Source organism: Mya arenaria, chromosome 14, assembly GCF_026914265.1.
Source record: "Mya arenaria isolate MELC-2E11 chromosome 14, ASM2691426v1".
In the NCBI taxonomy this organism is placed as follows: Eukaryota; Metazoa; Mollusca; class Bivalvia; order Myida; family Myidae; genus Mya; species Mya arenaria.
The window spans coordinates 10,253,914-10,277,884 of NC_069135.1; the positions used below are offsets into that span (position 1 = coordinate 10,253,914).

The 23,971-nt window shown below is 34.3% G+C and overlaps 2 protein-coding genes across 3 annotated transcripts; one reads left to right on the forward strand and one right to left on the reverse strand.

Moving 5' to 3' along the window:
- Positions 1-632: 632 nt before the first annotated feature.
- LOC128217550 (mitochondrial inner membrane protease subunit 2-like) lies at positions 633-23,971 on the forward strand. The gene is made up of 7 exons (XM_052924754.1): positions 633-727; positions 1,809-1,905; positions 3,058-3,203; positions 4,283-4,386; positions 22,959-23,024; positions 23,325-23,427; positions 23,730-23,971. Exons 3-7 carry the CDS (start codon positions 3,093-3,095, stop codon positions 23,904-23,906), a joined length of 561 nt encoding a protein of 186 aa, XP_052780714.1. The 5' UTR covers positions 633-727; positions 1,809-1,905; positions 3,058-3,092; the 3' UTR covers positions 23,907-23,971.
- On the reverse strand, positions 12,046-18,907 carry LOC128217548 (leucine-rich repeat neuronal protein 1-like). 2 transcript variants are annotated; one of them, XM_052924751.1, is made up of 3 exons: positions 18,771-18,907; positions 17,174-17,817; positions 12,046-15,609 (listed from the first exon to the last, which is right to left on the reverse strand). In XM_052924751.1, exon 3 carries the CDS (start codon positions 15,326-15,328, stop codon positions 13,130-13,132), a length of 2,199 nt encoding a protein of 732 aa, XP_052780711.1. In that variant the 5' UTR covers positions 15,329-15,609; positions 17,174-17,817; positions 18,771-18,907; the 3' UTR covers positions 12,046-13,129. The 2 variants fall into 2 exon arrangements, with proteins under 2 accessions (XP_052780711.1, XP_052780712.1); XM_052924752.1 differs by lacking the exon at positions 17,174-17,817.

Here is a 23,971-nt window from a genome sequence, read left to right on the forward strand (position 1 = left end):
TTACCTTAATTACCTTTAAGAGGGTATAACCCCATCCCCTTTCTTACCGGAGATCCTTTTAGGAGGGTAGAGCCGCACCCCATTGCTTACCGAACATCCTTTAAATAATGTATGAGCCCCTACCCTTGCTTGCCCGAACATCATTTAAGAATAGTGTAACCTTGCGTACGGAACATCCCATTGGGAGGGCGCCACCCCCTCCTCCTTGTTCACCGAACACCTCTTATTTAAATAGGGTTTACCCCCCCTCCCCCCCCCCACACACACACTTGAGTATCAAACATCCCTCAAGGAGAAAATTAACCGTTTCCTTGCTTAATGAACATTCCTCAAGGGGGGGGGGTATAACCATATCCAGGACTTAACCCCCTCCCCTTCACTTACCGAATTTCTCTTCGTATTCTACCGGGCGTAACAAAAGGTTTTGAGTGGTTGTGGTCCGAATAATGGCATTTTTGACTTGTAATGTAACGCCTTCATGAATCCCTGGTACTAGTTAAAAGGTGTAATTCATAATGTGCAATGTAAACGAACACTGTACTCTGTAAAAATTACGGTGACTGTTAAGATATGACTGAAAAGGGAAGTAACCGCTGCCTGGTGATACAGAGAAATCATAATAGCATTGGTTACGTGTAACCGTGGTGGTTTGTCAAAATACGCTACCGAAAAGGAAACTCTAGTTTAAACGGTTATTTTAACATTTTAATAATTACAAACAAGAATGGTAAGTTAATGGAATTTGTATTGAGCACATATCTTTTATTTTATTTTCACATTTGCGTCCTTTTGTTAGATTAAGTACATTTTTGTGAAAATTAATTATCAGGAATCAGCAGTATTTCGGATATAAACCATACGGATAATGTGTAGGTCAGAAAGAACTAAATAAATTAAAATATGTTTTCGAATATTTTCTACAGTTAATTGACCAATTTGCATGCAAGATAACACTGATTTCTAGTGCTTCACGACCCCAAACAACATATATGTTGTTAGAGCTTAGCTTATGTACAAAATAGTCTAATGAGGGGGGGGGGAGGGGGGGGGGGGGGTTGAAAATTATTGAAATTGTATAAAGTGAAGTATTTTATGTTTGAAATGTATAATAAAGGTTTATATTAATATTTTGCCATGTAAGTGGAAAGGTATTTTGCACAAAACAAGAATTAAATGCATTAAAACACATGATTTACCTTTCCAATAAAAGAAACTTGACTGACACAGACAACAATTATGCCAAGCGGAACAACTCGAACCAATCGTAATAACTTGGCCGCCTCAGACAAGCTTCGAGAAAGACCTCGTAAATTCAAATGTAACAATTTGGCCATGGCCGAAGTGTTCCAATTGTTGTAAAACTGTGAACTGCAGCCTTGCAGGTGCCCTTCATGTATATATCGTTATATGTTTTGACAGAATGAAAATAAGAAAACCGCATTAAACTCATAATTATTCGTTGGATATTTATTTTTTTGTGTATTGAGATTTAAAATAAGATTTGTTCCATGCTGAAACAGTATGTCAGTTGTCTTACTCTTTTATGATATGCTGCAATGTATTTTGTCAGTTTTTGGTCACTTTAAGGTTTTAACACATACTTAATTTAGCTTAAGAAATTTACGTTTCTTTGCCTAGTTTTGGACGGCTCCATAGCCAACTCTTTTGCAGCTTTACACTTCCATGCTGATGTACATTGTAGAAGCATGGTTTTACCTCCCTTGCTATTTTTCTATTGGCTAACATATTCTGTTTTTTATAGAAAGCATTTTTAAATTTTATTATATTGCATTCTATAAACTTTTCAGAAATGAGAAATGTCACGGCCATGATGAACGTCAAACACAATTCATTGCTGCTGTCTTGCTTGGCATAAACTTCTGACAGACCACTAAGCTCTCAACTGTAAGTAAAGATATTGGAGTTTCTGTCTCTGTCCCCCTAATTATGTCTCCCCAATGAATGGAAGTGACATATTTTTTGCCCTGTCTGTCAAGTCTGTCAGTCTATATGTCACACTTCATTTCTGCTCAATAGTGGAGATCACTAACCCACATACTTTATACTTGGTATGCAGGTTGGTCATGACCAGATGAGATCAGATGGTCATTGGTTGAGGTTGTGGTGACTTTGAGGTGGAAGAAATGTAGTCCACTCTATAACTGAAGATCCTTTGGGTCCAGGATCTTCATCATACTTGGTTTGCAGGTTATTACCAGTACATGATCTCAAATGATTTTAAGATCAGGAGTCAAAGATCAATGTTGCGGTGACCTTGAGGTTAAGAAACCAACAGTTTCCGCTCAATTACTTTAGAACTCTTACACCCAGGATCTTCATACTTGATATGCCAGTTGTTCATTACTAGTTGATGAACCCTGTTGATTTTGGGATCAGTAGGTCAAAAGGTCAAGGTGACCTTGAGGTGAAAAATAGTTTCTTGTTGAATAATTAAAAAACATGCTTGCACCAAGGATTGTAATACTTGATATGCCAGTTGGTCACCATTATTTGATGACCCCTATTGATTTTGAGATCAGTAGGTCAAAGGTCAAGGAAGCAGTGACTTTGAGGGGATAAAACAGAGTCAAATAATAACTTAAGAACACTTTCACCCAGGTACTTCATACTTGGTATGCCAGTTGGTCAAGACTAGTTGATGACCCCTATTGATTTTGGAATCAGTAGGTCAAAGATCAAGGTTGCTGTAAAGGTTGTAGGAACTGTGAGGTAAAAATACAGTTTCCACTCAATAGCTAAAGAAAGCTTGCACCCAGGAACTGTATACTTCATATGCCAAATGGTCATTACAAATGTTTGATTACTGGTGATCAATATTTTTTGCCAGGATTTTTTTTCTTCTGTTTATATCTTTTCTAATATCTTTTTTTCTTGATATATTTTTAAAACTTGGCCATGTTAACTTATCACTTTGATAAAATTTTCAGAAAAGTTTTATATCTAATTACCTTAACACACCCACATAATTATGGATCGGTAACCTGTCCCTGTTTTGAGTATGTAGATTTCTGAAGCTGTATCCTATTCTTTTTACAGACGAGTGTTGTCTTGGGTACATATCAAATCCACAAATGAGTTGGAAGTGGAGAAGCCTGAAGGTTATAACCTTTCTGGCTCCAGTAACCTTGACCTTCATCGACACAGTTGGACATGTTTCTCGGGTTGAGGGTGTATCTATGCAGGTAGTTTGGAGATTTTCTAATCATAATTAAAAAGTCAAACCTAGTAAAAGGTAATGACATAAATTATTTAAGGTAGCACACCCCTAATGGGCACCATTTTAAACTATGATCAGCTTGATAATTTCCTAATGTGTTTTATTTCCTGGATTTAAAAACAAATTTAAAAGAAATTTACTGTCAAATAACAATTTCATTTAAATTTGAATTACCCTACCCCCATTTTAGAATTGTCGATAAAAACGACATCACCCGAGAGACAAGAACAATCCTTTATTTAATTTATTTTTCAACATTTTGGTAATAATTTGGTATCAGAGTAACAAGAAATATATTTGCTTTCAGAAATAATACATTATTGATCACATCACCAACAAATAGAACCATACTGTACTGAAATAGCCATATGGTATTTCAATTTTAACATTCTGTTTTGACCCCATAAAATTGAAACATTGATGTTTAAGAACAAAAATGACAAGTTCTAGAAATACTCATGACCTGTTCTTTATTAATAATTATCTTTGATCTTTTGGGAACATTATGCCAAAAGATCAAAATGTTTTACTGTCTCATTTAAAAAAAATAAAGTTTGTAATTCCCAACCACCTATTTCTTTCCGTGCCTGCAAGTTATACAATCTTTACAGAAGCTAATATTTATGTGTAAAAATGAATTTAATTACTTTTTAATGAAAATACAAAATAAACTTTTGTAAAAAATGTTAGCTAATGAAAACAAAGAAGAAAAATATAACAAAAAATATTTGTGCTTCTTGCTGGATTCGAACCACTACCTTGAAACACTCAAAAGATTTGTAGTCCTGTGCTTAACAACATAGGCTTAAGCATTAAAATTGAAGAGTTTCAAGTGGAGGTTTACATTAGGGGTGTGCTACCTTAAATACCATATGAGGTTATGAAGGGTCTTTTAATGTATAGGAGCACAGCAATATTTTTTTTTTAATAAATGAAAAGTTCTTCTGATTTGAAATGAATCTAATGAATCATTCCCATATTGTAATGTGTGTAAACGGTGTTACTGGCAGCTGTGATACCGCTATGTGTTTTAATATATTTCAGCCCTGCTTTAATCCGGAGGTGAATAAGAGCTTGGACTATGTGTGGCTGAACATATGGTCCACAGTTGGGTACCAGTTTAAGCGTGGAGATATTGTCACTCTCAGGTGATACACCCTGTCACATGATTTAGTAGTTAGGGCCCTTCAATAACATGCCGATGCCTTAAAGTAATCTCCTAGCTTGTATGTTCATCCATTTGTTTTATTAGCTCTAATGGCCAAAGGCCGGGAATATCGAAAAGTCTGTTCCCGGTCGTGAAAATGCCTTGAATTTTGCAATTATAGGTTAAAATCGGGAAAAAGCCGGGAAAAGTACTAAAGTTCGAACCGTCTTGGGTACGAAACTAGTAAAAGTAAGTAGTCTCGATCATCTAGACGCTTGCATCTGACACTGTTCTGTATTAAATTGACTCTTATCAGAGCAGCTGAATGAGCGAGACTAAGAAGGTTTCCGTTACCACATGCAAGTGTTTATTTGTCATAGTAGCTGTGTCTGCACTGCCGTCTGCATTTAAAAGTTATTTTAAACGAGAAATTGGCTGCAGTTTGTCCGGATTCGCTTTATATACGCTGTCAGTAAGAATCATGGGTACTATATACAACGATCTTCTTAATCTACATTATGCTAATGATCTTGGATATTAGCGATCTCTGCATTCATTGAAAGATATTTTAATACGTGAAATTGGCCCTAGTTCATTAAAATAAACTTGAGATACGCTGTCAATAACCTACATGAATGCTAATTGCAATGATCTCACTAGTATGCTCGTGCTACACAGCCTGACAAATATTTGCTATTCCAGTGTGAATCTATGAATGATGACTGACCTTGCTTGTATTTATAGACATTGAGAAGACCACAGTTCTTTGGCCAGTAGACAACATAATAGTTTTAAACTTGTGCAAAAAAGTCACTTATTTTGCATTTTCACCGATGGTTGAAGCGAAGAACATGGATTGATGAAGATTGATGTTCAGATATAGCTGAATTGCATGCTGACTGATGCAAGTAGATTTTTTTAAAGAGAGTTAAACTCTTTTAAAATGACACTGGATGTTATGAGTTAAAGTTGTTCAATAAATGTTTAAAGCTTCACTCTCACAGATTGAACAATTTGACTTTTACTTTTGTCTTGGAACGAGCCAATTTTGGCAAAAATCCATCAAAACCAATTATTTAAGACTGCTGGCCAAAACATAGATCACAGATATTAATATTTAAGATCAAAAACTGGTGTTTTATGCATGTTTCTTTAACCTTTAATAAACCATAAAACATCAATCCGTGTCTACACTGTTCACAGAGGCCAACAGTATTCAGCATGCTAAAGGTTAATCATGTTGTTCAATTAATGTCTAAGAAGTTCAGAAAGTAAAAGGTTTTGTTTTTGAGAATAAAACCTTTGGAAAATGACATTTGATGTTATTTAACAAGTTGTTAAATGTTGAAAATGTCAAATAAGTCTATTTTTAGCAAGAGAAATTGTTAACAATATTTCACTGAAATGTTTCGTTGTAATAACTGTGAAAAAGGTTGAGAGAAAGTCTGGAATTCGCAAAAAAACTTGGAAAAAGTCTTGGAAAAAGTCTGGTATTTTACTTGCAGAAAAATGTGGGAACCCTGTGTAAACAATTGCTTGTGAACACGATACAGTCTTCAGTTTTGATTGTATCTGATGAAACTTGTACAGTATCTAGATATCCATTAGAGCTCGGTTCCTTTCGAAAACCAGCCAGATCCGCCCATGCATGCCTAGATTATGGCCCTTGAAAGTATAAAAAATGCTATGGTGTTAACACTAGCTTGTAAACACGATACAGTCTTCAGTTTTGATTGTATCTCGATGAAACTTGTACAGTATTTAGATATCCATTAGAGCTCAGTTCCTTTCGAAAACCTGCCAGATCCGACCATGCATGCCTAGATTATGGGCATTGAAAGTATTAAAAAATCAGTTCGTCTGTAAACAATTGCTTGTGAACATGATATACAGTCTTCAGTTTTGATTGTATCTCGATGAAACTTGTAAAGTATTTAGATATCCATTAGAACTCGGTTCCTTTTGAAAACCAGCCAGATTTGCCCATGCATGCCTGGATAATGGGTCTTGAAGTATAAAAAAAGCTATTTTAAGCTATGTCTATTTTTAGGCAAGACTACATGAGCGAAGTCTATTTTTAGCCAAGTGTACATGCAAATTCGCAATTGCTTGTGAAGGTTTGTCCAAATTATGCCCCTGGGATCAACCCCCCCACTGCCTTGGGTGTCACAATTTTCCTAGAGACTTATTTACTAAATATTTTCAAAATCATGAGTACAGTTTTAAAAGAAAATATTTCTTACCCTCAGATTACCTTTACCTGGCACATATTAAAATAGTTCATGCAACTAATCTGCTTACAACACTTCCTGTCCTCAGATGTTGAATGTGCAGCGTTTTCAGCTAACCAAAACACTAAAAGTGAACTATATATTTGTTGCCTATTACTCAAACGTACATGCTCTGGATTGAAAATGACCACAAGAGCCATGCCAGTAGAGCATAGGCCCTTTTGGGCCTCTTGTTTTTCTTAATAACCTCTTAATTATTGATGACATCAACTTTCAGCTACATACAATTAATCAAATAACAATATGATATTCTATGGCAAGTAACATAACTAATGAAAAATTGTTAGATTAATGTCCCTTTGTTATCAAAATTCAAACTTGAAAAGTAGGAATTCAGGGATTTTCTATCACACTCACGAGGCCGACTATCGGACTTATTTCCAAAGCAAAATAGAAGATATTTTTATACGATATTTTTTCCCAATCTTCAGAAAAAAATCCAACTCAAAAGTCTTTTTACCTGAACTGGTTCATTCAACATCCTAATAATTTATGTGATGTAAAGATTTGGGGATAATTGAATTCAGAAATCATCGATTTTTATCACATTCAGAGATCAGTATGAAATGTTATCTGGCATGATTTATTGCAATGGATATTTACACTCCAAGGATTGATATTTCCGCTGTTTTGGGTCTTTTGAAAGGGAAAAGAAACTAACATTTAATAATTTTCTCTTTCACAGGAGACTGAAAAGCTTTTTCTTTTAACTGTAAAATTTCCCAATTTCGGCTTATTTGCGACATAAATTTTCCCAAAATGTCAAGGGTCTTTTTTCCAAAATGGTAAGAAAAAGCCCTGGAATTGAATGAGACTTGAAGCATCAGTGTTCCATAATGTGAAAGTGTTTGTAATACTCTGACGCAAGTGTTAACAATTGCCTCAATTAATATGAAACCAATTTTTTTTTGAAAGATCACTTTTTAGCAATAAGTTGAGTTTTAGCAATTTTCAGGAACCATTACTGTTGTCCATTGTTCCATGAAAAGACCCTGTTGGCATAATGTGTATCAGGAAATGAATTAACTTTCATCAGGACTTTAAAAGCTATAGATGGAAGTGATTGAAACTTTAAGCATTAATTGATGCTGTTTATACACTCTAATAAAATCAAACATTGTGCAAGTTGATCCCTAAGTACAATTTTCTCTGATTTAAACAAGTATGCTGTAAAAGCATACAAGGCACAAATGATTTTTATAAGAGATTGGTGGGTGGCAATTTGTAATCATTTGAAGAACCAGGATTTGATCCTATCACCATAGAACCCAAGCAGGTAGCAGGGTTCCTTCCTCTCATATTGACACATATTTAAACACAATGTTTGTTTATGAGCACCTTGCTTTAATTATATGATAAGCTTATGGTACTAAAACAGTGGTATAGAATAAATGACAAAATGAAACATTTCAGTGTAAATGATCTGTGAGCAATATAATTTTTACATAGCCCAAATGGCAACTATCACATATTGCTGAGGAAAGATGTATACTGTTTGTTTTATACATAACATATTGTCCTGTACATTATCAGAATGAAGACAATTTGTACTTGTATTTACGAAGCATCTGAAGAGTTATTTATTTCATCAAAATCTTAATATACAGATACTCCTGATTTGTTTAAATCATGGACTGAAAATTTGTTTTAAGTTTCCTCATGAGAGTGAAATCCAACCTGCAATGAAGGGAATTAAGTGGGAAACTTTATTGAACTAAGCTGTAATGCTATTTATCTCTCTTTAGATGTGTCTTTCTATCGAAGCGCATTAGAAGTGTATGAAGTATATTAGAAATGGACTGTAGATTGGATGAAACTATTATAAGCAATGGTCACTATTTGGTCACTATTAACTAATAGTATTGGTCATAAGGCCTAAAAATACCTTTGGTTCAGGTTACCCTACCTTACCTACGAAAGAGGCGCCGACAATACTGTGTTTTAGCATATAGATGAAAATAACGTTCCTATATAACCAAATATTTTATTTTTTAAAAAACCTACCTACCCTACCTGTTTTTGAAAAGAATGTAACTTTAACCAAACCATTTTTTGGGCCTTATCTATTCATAGTATTGGACACTTTCAACTTAAGGCATTGCTCACTCTCTACTCAAAATATTGGTCACTATCTACTACAATCATTGGTCACTATCTACTAAAAGTATTTATCATACTCTTGTAGCTAGTACTAAAGTAACTATTTACTCAAAATATTGATCAAGTGTTGTTCACTATCTACTTAGTGCATTGGTTACTATCATCTTAAAGCATTGGTCATTATCTGGTAATTCCTAAAACATTGGTCACTAACTACTAAAAGTATTGGACTCTTTCTGGTCAATATCTACAAGAAGTAATCTACTAAAAGCTTAAGTCACTTTCTTTTAAAAGTAATGGTCATTACTCACTAACTACTAAAAGTGTTGGTCACTATCTACTTAAAGCATAAGTTAAAAGTACTCTCTATTTAGAACATTGATGACAGTATTCTTAGAGTATTGATCACTATCAGGTTACTATCGAACAATGTTTTGTTCGCTATCAATTAAACGCATTGGTCCCAGGTCACTATCTCCTAAAATATTGACCCCTATCTACTCAAAGCTTTGACGACCTTCGACTTAAAGCATTGGTCTCTATCCACTAAACTCATTGTTTTATATGCACTTAAAGCATTGCTTACTATCTTCTCAAAGATGGTCACTTTCAACTAAAAGCACTGGCTACTACCTATTTACAATAATGGTTTATAACTGCTTCAAAATGGTCACTATCAACTAAAAGCATGGGCTACTATCTACTTATAGAATTGGTTTATATGAAATAAAAGCATGGGCTACTATCTACTTACATAATTGGTTTATACCTGCTTTCAGATGGTCACTATCTGCTGAAACCATTGGTCATTTTCTATTTAAAGCGTTGGTCAATTGGTCACTATCTCCTGAACGTATTTGTCACTTTCTACTTAAAGCATTTGTCACTTTCTACAAAATGTATAGGTTACTATCGACTAAAAGCACTGGTATCTTCTTTAGTATTTACTATCTTATAAAAGTATATTTCAAAATATTGGTCCCTATCAACTTATTAAAAGCATGGGCCGCCATCTACTATCAGGTTGCCATCTAAGCGTTGGTCTTAGAAACAAGAAGACTTCATAATAATATTTAAGTTACACTATCACTGAGCAAAATACCTCTGTTGCAAATCAACAACAGCAGGACTGGACACCTTGTGATCACTTGGTAATTTCATTTTTGTTCAAATAAAGGAAATGGAATCATTTACATTGATATAATTACCATTGCATATCAATGCTTATTTAAATAAAATTAACTTCTCGATCATATTCACATTTCGGTACAATGCATATCTGTTTTTCATCTGTTCTAGTGTCTTTGTTTTGTTATATTAGTCTAAAATAATCCGATTATGGAAATTTTCTATGCTCTTTAGTTTTGCTTGGACAGGTTTTCTTTTCAGCGATTTCCTTTTCTCATTATGGTCCCAATGCCAAAAGTTAGTTATTTCCAAATGTTAAATAACTTCCCATTCTGAAATTATATTGGAACAAGTGTTATTATTTCATCAAAACGTAAATGCTAATGCTGTGGAAGCTACTGAGTTGACAGTAGTGTTTGAGCCAAGCAATACTAGTATGTTTTAATAAAGGGGTAATTATGAAATGATTCACTTTATACCAAATATTTTGAGGAAATAAGTTTCATTGTATTTTAAAAATATAATAAAATCTTCATGGACAAGCCCTGCAGCATAAGGCTTGTAACTGATTTCAGGCTACAGACTACTTTTTTCCCTATATATTTCAATGTAACAACTTCAGACTGACAATAAAGCTATTTAAAGCGTTTACATATATGATTACCATACATCTTACAATTCATTTCAAAGCCAATTGATTTAAGATATGTCATGTTTTTCCTAAGAAAGTTCAAGCAATTTAGCAAGTTAGCAACATTTTAATCAAGCAGAAAATATGTCTGAGATGTTATCTTATTTTACTATATAATTTAATTTATCTGGTCTGAATCTAAAGTATAGCAATGATTGAATGATTAAGCTAGACTTACCTTTAAAGAATGGAAGGCGACGGTTGATCATAATTTCATCCAACACAAAATTTTCGTGTTGGATGAAATTAATACTTTGCATTACTCAGATTGTAAACCTAAAGTAGCATTCTGGTTCTTAGATATACAGAGTGCATCCTGGACCACATCCAGGCACTTGGCAGTTAGTTGTAACGTACATTCAGAATGATTTACTAGTTTATACCTTGATTCACACCATTTTTATTACACGTGTGTTCTATTAAAACAGATAGTAGCAGGTAATGAATGTAATTGATGCATTAGCTACACAATTATTTTTAGTTAAAATACTGGTACAGAGATGATTTCAGAATGATTTATTCTTGTTTACCTTATTTTATTTTACACATCATTTATTACTTGTGTGTTAGATTATATTTTCTTATTGTTTAACGATTTTAATGAATCAGACATATTTTTTTTCATCTTGCCGAGTTATGTCTGTGAAGAATAATCCCTTGGCTCCGGAATAAAGTCCCCCCCCCCCTTTGTTCTTAGCAATGCAGGATGCTAGAAACATCTTAAAAGCAAGCTCAGTCATTAATATCGGTCTTTATTAGAGCTGTTTACAGTCCGGAATAGGGTAATAAATAGGCATTTAAATGGTCTGATGGCTGTGATATATATTGCCAATGTTTGCATTATTTAATGTTCCCCGCAGGTAACGGGGAAGCTGATAAACACCAACATCTGTGAAGGTGTTTCTCCGCATTGGAACTATTACAAACGAGCAGGAAAACAATTGCTACTTCAGAGTATGAGGCATATCTTTATCACAAGTTGTTATATCGTTCAAGATGAATAGCATGAGGATTTACCAATGGCAGGGAAACTCATAATGGCTTTTCCAGTTTGTTTTCTTGATATACTGTGTCAGGGAGTTTGACTTGAGCTAAATATCAATTTTGCGTTTCAATGGCTTCAATAGAACTTGATATAAAATGAAATTCATATAAACTGTGTTTATGATAGTGTAAGGGTTTAAAGTGACATATATGATATAATAAATGCCACTTCACGCACTTTTACAAATGTGCCTCAGTGCAAAGCTGTCTTTTATATCCATACTCAAATTATTATTAATTATCATATTATATCATGTTTCATGTCTGTCATATTTAGACAGATAACTGTTCTCATGTAATGACAGTTGTATGTTACACTATGATAGACAAGACAGTAAATTTGGACTTAAAACTTTTTGAAATTATTCGTTTATTGATTCTACTCTTGTAACAAACGCGTTGAAGTGTTATTTCGTGGACTAGTATATAAGTGACAGAAACTTGGTATCGAATATTTTAAAGCTTTGCCCATAATATTTGTTATTGAACATCACTAATTTTCGAACAGCTTGCAAATGTTTTAATTTAATGAAAATTTACCCCAGATCATACATAAGTGATATATGAACATGGCGATAAACTGAGCTAATTAATTTAGCTTCAATTTTGAAATTAAAATCATGGCTGTTTCAGAGTCTGTTACAGACTTCGATGAATAATTCATAAACATTATATTATATAATTTCTCCAGAGACCCACACAGTATTCATAGTTCGACACAGACCACTGATTTTATCTTGTCACGGGTTTATTTCAATAAAGTTGTGTTACTGACATTTACAATAGTGGTGGAGATTTGATTGTAAATTCTGGTACACTATATCAATATTATTATTTCAGATTATTGTATTTTCATAACCGCTAAGCACGAGAAACGATGAAATATTGAAATTACCCGTACACTCACAATACATTATTACGTCAAATCAATAGGCCATCTGCAGCTGCTTGTCCTGCCTAATGCTACAGGAGAATAGGTGTGTAAATGTTATTTAAGTTCCATTATTCCCATTCAATCACGTTATATGAAATGCCATAGGGAAATAATTTCGAGCAATAATGACCTGACATTACATTGTTTGCAGCAGGATGTATTTCATTTCCTGATATTCTAAAAGTATGTGTTTTTCATTTGTCCATTTCACACAACTGAGGAATTAATTATAGTGATTTAACAGAAAAAACACTTGCGCCCATCAAATAAAGTCAGCGTTGTATGAACAACATGTGTAACTTCATAGTTTGTGTTATATATTTTTATCATTTTATTTGTTATTACAGTTGATGATTAATATTAAGAAGCAATTTTTAGAAGCTGTAAATGGTTTAACTGTCATGAAAATCAAGGGTAGTATAAAACGTGAAGAAGAAATATATACATTGTTTCCTAGATACACAGCTTCGGTTGCGTGTTTAAGTGTTTTTATAGTCACTCCTCAAGTGTACCTTGTTCGTTTCAGAACATTTTATATATCCATGTCAATAGTTCATTAATATTCATCGAAGTTGGATTTGCTTGTATGTGTGGAAAGAAGCGATGTTTTGGAAGAGCAGAGAGGTGTTGAGAGCGGATTGTACACGTTCTGAAGCGGAATGTGTATCCCCTCTGGCTCGTCCCCTGCCCCATATGGCAACTCATAATCCTTGTGGATACGAAACTTGCGCACTAGTGTCACCATACACGCGATTGCCATGGTTATTCCAAGAGCTGTACACACACCTGCTATAATTTGCTCGCTCACTATTTTCTTTATTGCACTTTGGTATAGATATTTGCTCTTGGTTGCAAACGTCTCACAGTCTACTTTGTAATATTCAGTATCGTATACATAGACTAGACAAAACTCATAGTTAGTGCCTGGCTTAAGATGCGTCACCTTGTAACTCCTGTACTGGGGATCAAGGGGTAAAATTCTGTATGATGACTGAGTTTGATTGTCTACTCCCTTAATTTCCTTATAATGCAGCTGATAGTCTGAGATCATTGAGTTGTGTTGGGTTCCATTCCATGTGAGAGAAATATAGTCGACCGAGAGATTCAGCAGCACGAGCCTCACGGGCTTGTTTGTGACGGTGACCTTTGTGGAGCTGATGTCAAACCCTACTTCATTCCTCGCTTTACACTCATACGTACCACTGTCTTCAACACTGAGAAAGCGAACAACTAAATTATACTTGTCTATGATTTCTATTTTTCTACTGGATGTACTGTTTGAGATTTCTGATCCATTAGGCAATAGCCATATCAGCTGTGGTGAAGGAATACCATATGAGTGGCATTCAAGCCGGAGCTCCTCGCCTAGACCAAGTGTGTAATTCTCGTGAAATGACGGAAGTGTCACTGGAGCACATACTCTTGAAAACTGACTCTCGTCAACTTCAGGTAATGACAAGCCAGTGACATTTATAGGGTAAGCACACTTGATGAAGTTTGGATGACTAAAAAAAGGCTTACTAAAATTATGTTCTTTAGCCTCCTCCACTAGGTCCCGGATCCAGAGAGCGTTGCAATCACAGCGGACGGGATTGTGATACAGGTGGACATCCTGGAGGCTTGGAACGGATTGAGGCAGTCCCGAGGGAAGTACCGACAACCTATTGTTATGGAAGTACAGGGTCTTGAGCTTGGGGACGTTTTTGAATGCATTCCCATCTATGAACATAAGCTTTGGATTGTCGTGCATCTCCAGATTGGTTAGATATTGCATGTTTTGAAACGAACACTTTTCCACAACTGTCAACTCGTTCATAAAGCTAAGAGTGAGAGAAATTACACTGATGTTGTTGAAATCTCCAGGATGCAATTTATGTATTAGGTTTCCATTCAATGAAACTTTCTTCAGTAAATAAGTTGATTGCAGTTGTATTGTTGGCACAAATTGTAGGCAATTGGTACCCAGATCCAGTACAAATAGGCTTTTCAAAACATTGAATGCAGAGTGTCCAATTCTTCTGATTTTGTTATTTGATAAATTAAGTAAATTGAGGTTTTCGAGATTTTGAAATGAGTTCATTTCTATTTGCACAATTTCATTATGAGATAAATCGAGTTCTCGTAATTCATACATGGAAGAAAACCATGTGGAAGTAACAGTTTTCAGGTGATTATGTGATAAGTCTAATGATTTCAGGTTTTTCAAACCCAAAAGACTTTCTGAATACATATTTTCTAGGTCATTAAAACTCAGATCAAATGTTAGTAAATGATCCAATTTGTTGAATGTATCATTTGGTACAGTTTTAAGTGAATTTCTTTTTAAGTTCAAATATTTCAATTGAGGATATTGAGCAAAAAATCGAATACCGCTAATACTTTCCAATGAACTATTTGACATATCTAAATATAATAGAGAATCTGATTTTGACAATAATTTAATTGTTCCAAAACTATTATTGGCGATGAAGAACACTTCGGTGTTTTCTGGCAGGCTTGAAGGAGGTGATGTTAATTGTTCCCCAGAGCAGTCCACAGTGTAAAGAAACTTGTTTGATGGAATATTGTGGCGAGCGAGGGAGAGCTGTCTTTTATCACATGTACACTTCCTCGGACACTGGGTTGTAAACCACGACCTTGAACTTGATGAATCGTTCCCAGCAATGTTGTCTTTTGCAGCAACACCCGTGATACCGGTAAACGTTATGGCATATATGTATCCTAAGATCGTGAGAAGGTACATTTGTACTTCCATAATTACTTTAATAAATCCCACTGGATATGTAATTGTTGAACCATTTTGAATATTTCCTTCTCCTACAAGTATATGACTGGCACCATTATTATCAACTGAATGTCTGTTTCCCTAATCATTGACTCACTATTGCTCCAATCCCATAATGTTAAGGAAATAAATTCATTCGCATTTTGTAATCAGATGCGTTAAAAAGGAACATTTTCAGTGCACTGTTAATTCCCGGTATTTTCAAGGTCTGGTTCTCGCAAAACAGGTTCTCTGCAAATTCCTGCTAGGCCCTGGAAATAAAAGATATGGAACATTTAATTAATTTCCATTGTTTCTATCAGATATATTACTGTACAGCTCATTTTGTTTGTAATTGTTGGAATGATGCCATATGATGGTCTTGTAATTTTAATGAGTGAAGCGTTCTCAGCATCATTTTATGACAACAAATTCCAGTTGAAAATTGCGCGTGCATCAAAATTCTAGAAGTATGGTCAATGTTTTGTAGCCTTTTCAGAGCTGGTATACAATCTGTTATAAGTTGAAACTTGAAACATTCTATGTCTTAATCTTGGTGTCGAATTCTTACGAGCTAAGAAAAGTTAAATGGTGTCATAATAATAATTTCGTTGCCCATCTGCTATCTTGTAAGGGTTCTATAATTAAATGTTGGTTTTACATATCTGCAATTGCTATTTTAGTAACTGCACTTCATAGATGTTTTAGATGTTGGTTGTGGTTGTAATTATAATTTCAAAGTATCATTTAACCCAAATCTAATTAAATTTATGTGTATTCGTGATAATTGATAGATTTATATTGAATTATTGTTCCCTTATTGTGATATAATTTTGAGCCGGGGAGATTTTAAAGATGGTTTCTTAAAAAGTGACACTATTATTCAAAATCGAAATTAACACTTGTATAACAAATATAGATGTTGACTGATAAACCTTTAACTACTTACTGAATAATACATTTATCGATAATATGAATTACTGATAACAACATTGTAACCGTGCATTTAATAGCTGAAAAGGCAACAATATTAAATCGTTGGTGAATGCTAGAAGATTTACTGCGATCTACTATCATCTCATATGGTAGAAATACCGTGTTTTCTGCGCCTTTCTTTCAAATTAAACTCGTTATCCTTCATAAGAATCATTGTTTTCGACTTTTATTTATCCTTTTTGGTATATTAAAACTATTACATTAATTGTGGTAAATCGTTTTTTGGGAGTTAGAGTGCATCTTTAAATAAGATGTTTTATATGTAGAATAGAAGGTAACCGATTTTGAAATTATTTTGAGTTCATCTTTTTCTTTGTTATTATTTGTTTCTTAAAAGTATGTGAAATGTGTACTCTATACAATATGTTAGTTTCTAGCTTTAGTGAACCTTTTAAAAGTGATCCGTTTCATCCGATTGGTATTCGCCTTATGTATCAGTAACACACAGAAGGTATTGTTTCTATATCTCTTTGCAAGCTTTATTTACAACGTGCATTTAAAGAAGTCTAGAACACAACACCTACTCTTTGGGTAAAAATAAAACGCTTGAATCTTAATAAAAAAACATGATATTATTGTAATCGTTATTCGTCCAATACAATACAACAAACGTTTTTATGAGTATACGAAATACGTTTTAGGACCCCTTTGACAGGAAAGTATTTCTTAGACATTCTACTGCTTGTGTTTGAACGCAATAATATATTTTGTAATTCTTTTATTAAACTTGCTAATAACAGTCAAACCACTGCATTTATCAAGTCTGCTGAAACTATGATCACGCGTTTACTATGTTTCTTAATAGTTCTTACACAAGTTATATATTTGTTCAAGTCTTACCATATTACGCAGATGTTGAAATTTCTTCTGTTTTGTGAAAGTTTAATATCAATTTATACTTTTTTCTCTTTCTGTGTTTGAATTTATTAATTCTGTTGCATTTTAGCGTTGTAGTTATTTCCTTCTTTCTGTGTTATTCCTTTCCAATTATTCCAATATGATATAATCCAAAAACAAACAATTAATTCATCATTGTGGGTAAAGCATAGCGTAACACTTTCCTGCTGTTAAAACGTATTTCCAGAGCATCGATATTGCATTGAGTTATCAGTTCCATCCGTTAATCTATAAATTGTTCACTAAATGTTTGCACTACCCTTGAAATATCAAGATATCCTCGTTCATGCGGCAGCATCTTTCTCTGTCGGCAATGTTTTCAATACAATACAGCTCTCGACAATATTCAGTCTAAAAGATATGTTTTGTTTGCTCACATTTGTTATTGGAACTCCACTAGTTCGTATTCCTATTGGCCAAGATGGAAAGAGTACTTGGGTTTAGAAGTGTCAGTCAGTATATATTGAATCATATATTTTGTGCTACAGATGACTTGGTTTCTTGACAAATGGTCGATGTTAAGGAACCCTTATTTAATTTCCTAGAGTAAACGCTTCCAGAAGCGATGTATAGAAAACATATTTTGTCTGAAAAATAGTAAGAACATTATTTAAGTTTGATTATATTGTTAAGTTGGCCAACCAGCACTGGAACAATCCATCTTATATATCGACTTCTAACATCCCAATTGAAATTACTATTAAATGGTAATGTCTAGACTTTTTAAGCTACAAAATTTCCATTGGTTATGTTTAATGTCTATTAAATGTCCTCCATACTGGAACTTATTTATACTATCCACGTTTTAAACGATTTATGGGTGTTTGTTCAAATAAAATGAAAATAGTAATTTGTTCTCACTTTTAGAGCCAAATATTTAGCATAATCACTTATAACCATTCAAAACCATGTTTTCACTTCATTAGAGACTAAGAGCCAAATCCATTCTCAGACGGAAAAAGCAGGAATTTAATGTCTCTATCAAGTACTGTTCTGTTAACATGGGAAATTTAATGTCACTTCTAACGATACGAAGATTAGGAAACAAAAGAAGCAGAAAGTGTGATTAGATTTTCCCTGAGATCTGTAATAAAAGTTACACTTTTTCCTTTATTGGTTATCAATATTTAAACAGCCGTGAATTAAAATGAAGCTGGTTTCTTTTCGATAGCTGTTGCCTTTGTTAGGTTCAGAAATTGCTCTTTATAGTTGTTCTGAATAAATTGAAGTAATGCGAACTCTGCTGTCAAGCATTTCTAGGCATTATACTTATGTATAACATTTATAGTTAAATCGAATTGGGATGATCTATTAGTGTCTTCATATGTATGAAATGTACAGGTTTATAGCATGCTTTTACAAATGTGTTAGTACTTCCTGCTCTAAATATTTTGTCATCGTATTGCCTTTTCAATTTACACACATATGCGGCTTTTGATTAAAAATAAACGAGGTTTACGCTCCTGTGCCTTTCCCCGTTATATTTAACTAGTCACTAGAAAAAACATTAAATCAAATTTACAAAAGAAGAATATCTTACCATCCATAAAACAAATCACAAGGTAAGATTGCAGTTCCAAGCACTGTTGCTATATATTCCATTGCATGCGTACTGATAGATGCTGTGTATTGTTGCCAAATGATTAGAAATGTGTAAAGAAACACTTTGAAGATGCACTGTTCATCGGGAACGTTTTGCAAGTAAAATGAGCAATAAAGACAGAGCATCTGTTATCAATAAATGCTAAGGCGAAGCATTTGCAACATTTCTTTACAGATGCTATATACTACAACATCAACTGGATATTTGAAAACTCCATGCATATTGAAAAAAGAGGAATCGCACTAGAAAAACCTTTCAAGAGCGTTCATTGTAAACCATTGTAATCAAACATATTTAAATGATACTTGGTACACGAGTTGTCAGAGACAATATGCACACGGGCTAGCTTCTATGATTGTGGAGCGTTGCTGGTTATCGGACTGAAAGGAAAACAATTCTTTTCAAGGACATGTTACATCAGTTCATTAGTCAGTCCAACTATTATTAAACCACGATTTCATTTTACAAATGTCTTACTTCATATAAGGGACGTACACACTGCGGTCTTATTTGTAAGGGGACGTATAGTTTATTGTGATGCAATTACCATTGCGGTCAATGGAGTCGATCAAATATATGCTGTATACTTTATCCATTTGGATATGTTTATGTATCCAAAGGATATCTCTTACAGAATGTATTCACTTAATAAGTTTTGTTAGTAATCTAAAGAAATCCCGAAACACTGAACATTTGTTTGTGTCCTCTAAATTCTGTGGTGAGATTGGGCAGTTGTGATATATTACCAATGGTAACGATTCTATTACCAGGCGTTGACCCATGTCTGGGCACTGCCCATCTGAGAACGCCATTGGATACATGGTCACCGGTCAAGTCATTCTCGTAGACGTGTGCCTTACAGTTGCTGATTTATCATAGTCTTGTTTGATCATGTACGATTTTCCTTTGTTACCTCATATAATGACCTTCAACTTGTGTAATATTTCATTTTGATTTGTGGCGTTTATTATTTTAAATGTTAGGGAACATCTTATTAACAACTCTGAAAGGTTATGATTTCCTGTCCTGATTCTTGGTTCCATTGAAAGCCCTTTTCCTTTAATGTAATCTATACATGAAATGAGTTGCTATATTGTTTTCTAGTGTTTGATTTTGAATAAGTCTCCTTAGCTCAATACCAACACAATTGACAATTCAGGATCTGAACAATGTTGATAAAGCTCTACAGATACAACGGTCATTAATTAAGCTGAAAACTGTTGGGTAATCGATAGCAATTATTATGTCATTCGCATTTTCATTTGTATTGTTCACTAGCTGTGTGGATTATTGATACAGTTTATATCACGTTACCTTTATTGTTCAATACACGATATAAAAACTGTCATTGTATTGTGTTTGCTGTTTCGTAATTAATGGATATCTTGATATACTTCAGTTGTTACGTGTTTGGAAGAAACACTAATAGAAACTTTGTCCTGTGTTGCGACATTATTGCGTTTGATGGATGGCAAGGTATATATTATTGTTTTTCATTGCTTTTACATCAGGGAAGAGAGATATCATGCCATATTGAAGTCTGCTCTAGGCATACGTATTTACAATGCCACGTAGTTGTGGGAAAGGCTATGGTATCTCTTTTTTTTGAACATCATCTTGTAAAATCATGATAAAGCTATGATAAGAAACTAATTTGAAATGCATAGGGAACAGAGTATCGCGGCTTGTTAAAACATTTCCAATTTATGTTATTTTCATCAAGCCCTTGACATTTTATAAAATGATAAGAAGAATCGTTATAGGGAATGATATTCGTTATTATGTTCACTAGTTTCAATTGCAAAATAGCACAAAGAACATATTTCACAAAGTTCATTGTTCTTCAATAAATACCTGTTATTCTGCACGTAGGGATTAAACCTTTTAAACCCGTTATAGATTCCTTAATCAATGGTGAATAATTTATCGTCTCAACAGCCACTGTAAATTTTGAATATACGGCAATTGTGATATTCTATAAACCAGCTGTTATTTTATTTCCATCTTTTGCACACTAAATTAATCTTACAATGATATAATGAATATCGGAAACAAGTAATTGAAAGAATAGTTTACCATTAATCTTTCCATGCCGAGTACGAGAATAACAGCACTACTTGGGGAACTCAATCGCTCACAACTTTCGAAATGTTGTGTCATAAATGTTGGTCAAATTATGTTGCGGAATGTTGAGATAAACATAATTATGTTTTTCTGTTAGATATTTGTTCTAAAATACTAAAACATGTATGATGGAAAATTATACAGTTATAACCACGGTTCAAATAAGTATTTGAGAAGTCATTTAGTCGATCAGTAAACATTCAAACATTTAACAAAGACCTGGTTTAGGGGCTCATGGTACAAGGCTTAACATTCATAGATTTGGGAATGCCTTGATAAGGCCAGTCGAAGGCCACGACCAAAATCCCGTTCCAGCTATCGAAAAGAAACATGGAACGTTTATGTACTTGATATTGGTTTTAATAATTGTCGACTTATATCCCTTGTTCGACAGACTATTTCTCACAAGCTAGCGTTTGGTCTGCAGAGTTTTCGTTGTTTTCGAAATAGTTTTAAGTAAGGTTAAGGTAATTAGCGAAGAGTTTTGTTTCCGCAAGTAGTATGCATAATCAGCATTATGTTCAATGAATGATAAACATTGCAACTTTAGTATGTATTCCATAAGCGTTAACTATTTATATTACTTCATGCGCAAAACATACTCGATAGCGCCACCACTACTCGACAGCGCCACCACTAGGGCAACAGCGCTACCACTTTGATAAATATGTGCATTTTTCCTTTTTAATAAGTGCTTATTAGTTTTGTTGTGTTCCGGCATAGGTACTTTATATAACATTTATGTTTGCATGCGTGAGAATGTTCTTACGGGGGTGTAAACACCGAAATGTACTTGCTATGCAATCAGATCCCAAAATATGCACAAGTCTGATTCGGGAGAAAAGCTCCTGGCACCACAGTTTGCACAATATTGAAACGAAATAGTAACCAGCCTACAGTAAAATTGTTCTTACACGGTACCACATTCTCCGATTTTCGAAATATGTCCATTAAATGAAATTACCAAATAAAATATAAATCATACTCAAGTTTGTCCATGTATTCATAGGGCACAGCTCCACCACCGAAGTGTCGACAGCTCTTTTTCTTTGCACCACCGTAAAGTGGTGGAGCTGGCGTTTACAGGTCGTGTTTTAGAGTCAAGGGATATACATTATAATGCTTGGTGGAAGGGGTTACATTAATCGGTTATCGAGCTTATAAAGCAGGAAGTATTCCAAGGCGGTACCTTACAATCCTTGATAAACACCTCTAGTTATATATCTAGTGTAGTATATACTATATTAAAAAACTAGGGATGTTTATCAAGGATTGTTAGTTACCGCCTTGAAACGATCAGTAAAATGTCAAATCGACGTCATTTTGCTTCTGACACCAAAGCAATTGGTTAAAACGGACATAAAAAGAAGTATTTCTTCGGTTTTTGCGGTTTGAGGACTAGTGTAAAATAGTCAAACAATCGTCTTTGAGATTCATCAAGCAAATCTAGTAAAGTCAGTGATCAGAGGTTTGGTGCTCATAAAGCGAACTGTCTCCTCAGTTTCAACGAACATCGCTTTAGACACGAACGATGCTTTGAGTAGCAGAAAATATTCTAAAGAACATCCAAGTCGCTGTGAAAATAAGTTTGAATGTCTGGTTATGTGATTTGTATACATCTGTTTGCGGTGTAATTGAATATGGTCCTCCCTGTATAGAATGGCTCTTTGCTTTTTTCTGGTGTCACTATACAGTGGTTACTTTTACCCCATTTCACTTTTTTCGATATTAGTAATTAAAATTCCTGAAATGGAGTCACTGTTAACGATATATTTTGTGCGGAGTCACTTTTAGCCTTTCTCTGTAAAATCATTTGTCAATATCCATTGCCCAGGTCAATGCATTGTTATTCTTTAAAACCCAATACGCGGTTGTGTGGCACTGGGTTCTATGGACACACGTCTAGTTTGGATACAGAGAGCCAAACTACTCGACTGCATGTATATCATATCTTAATCATTTTGTGAAACGCATATTTATATTAATCATTTCCATTTTCAGGGCTCCATATAATCCAAAAAACACTGTGATCAAAAGGATAATTGCATTGGAAGGAGATTCAGTTAGGTAAAAACAATCACATAAAACATTGGATACATATGCAAACTATCTTTTTTGTGAATAACATATCGTTGTAAGGGACTATCAATTGTAGTTGGTGTTGGAAACACCGTAAAGTTAATGTGTTAATGCGTCATAACATTTTGATGCTCTTGAGTGCAGTGTTGATTACATTTATTTTCTATGCACTGATTGGCTGCCTCAGACTTACTACAAATTCCATACAAAACACATTGATTAGTTAGCGTTTTAACCGGAGTCATTTTCTCAAGCATTATCTACTCTGTTTTTGTGTGTATATTTCAGCCACGTCAACAGTGATGATGTTTGGGTACGTGTGCCGCGGGGGCAGTGTTGGGTTGAGGGGGATAACCCACGTTTCAGCAAAGACAGCAATTCATACGGACCAGTAAGTTTCCACCAATAAACACCAGTCATGAGTATTACAGCTGGCTTATAAACATAAATATGCATGCAAAGTGTAAACAACGCGTTATTGTCAAACGTTTGACATTCAATATATATATATCTGAATGAAATTTGGAATAAAATATCTTGACTATAAATTAAGGTTTATTTTAGTTCAGTATATTTATTATTTAAGGTGACTTTGGAGTTGATTCAGTCCCAACCGACCCGCATTATGTGATATTATCATCTTAAGGACTTCTATGACAAACAAAAGCTATCCTTGTTTTCTCTATATTCCAGGTGCCTCTTGGGTTGATTCAGGCCAAAGCGACTCACATTGTGTGGCCCCCACGTCGCTGGTGCAAACTTAACTCATCCAACAATGAATACTCACTGCCTCCTGACAGGGTGATGCCAAATCATATAACTAGCAGCCACAATGACTATAATGGGAGACCCTGTACAACTGTGATATAACTTGAGTGTTCATTATGATGCATTTGTTAATGTACATATTTTAATAAAGACCCTTTAGACCCGTT

Excerpts from the sequence above, each read along its gene's own strand:
- LOC128217550 (XM_052924754.1), top strand. The coding sequence starts at position 3,093 with ATGAGTTGGAAGTGGAGAAGCCTGAAGGTTATAACCTTTCTGGCTCCA. Across the intron at positions 3,204-4,282 it reads TTGAGGGTGTATCTATGCAG|CCCTGCTTTAATCCGGAGGT; the intron begins GTAGTTTGGAGA and ends AATATATTTCAG. Across the intron at positions 23,025-23,324 it reads TTGGAAGGAGATTCAGTTAG|CCACGTCAACAGTGATGATG; the intron begins GTAAAAACAATC and ends TGTATATTTCAG.
- LOC128217548 (XM_052924752.1), bottom strand. The coding sequence starts at position 15,328 with ATGGAAGTACAAATGTACCTTCTCACGATCTTAGGATACATATATGCC.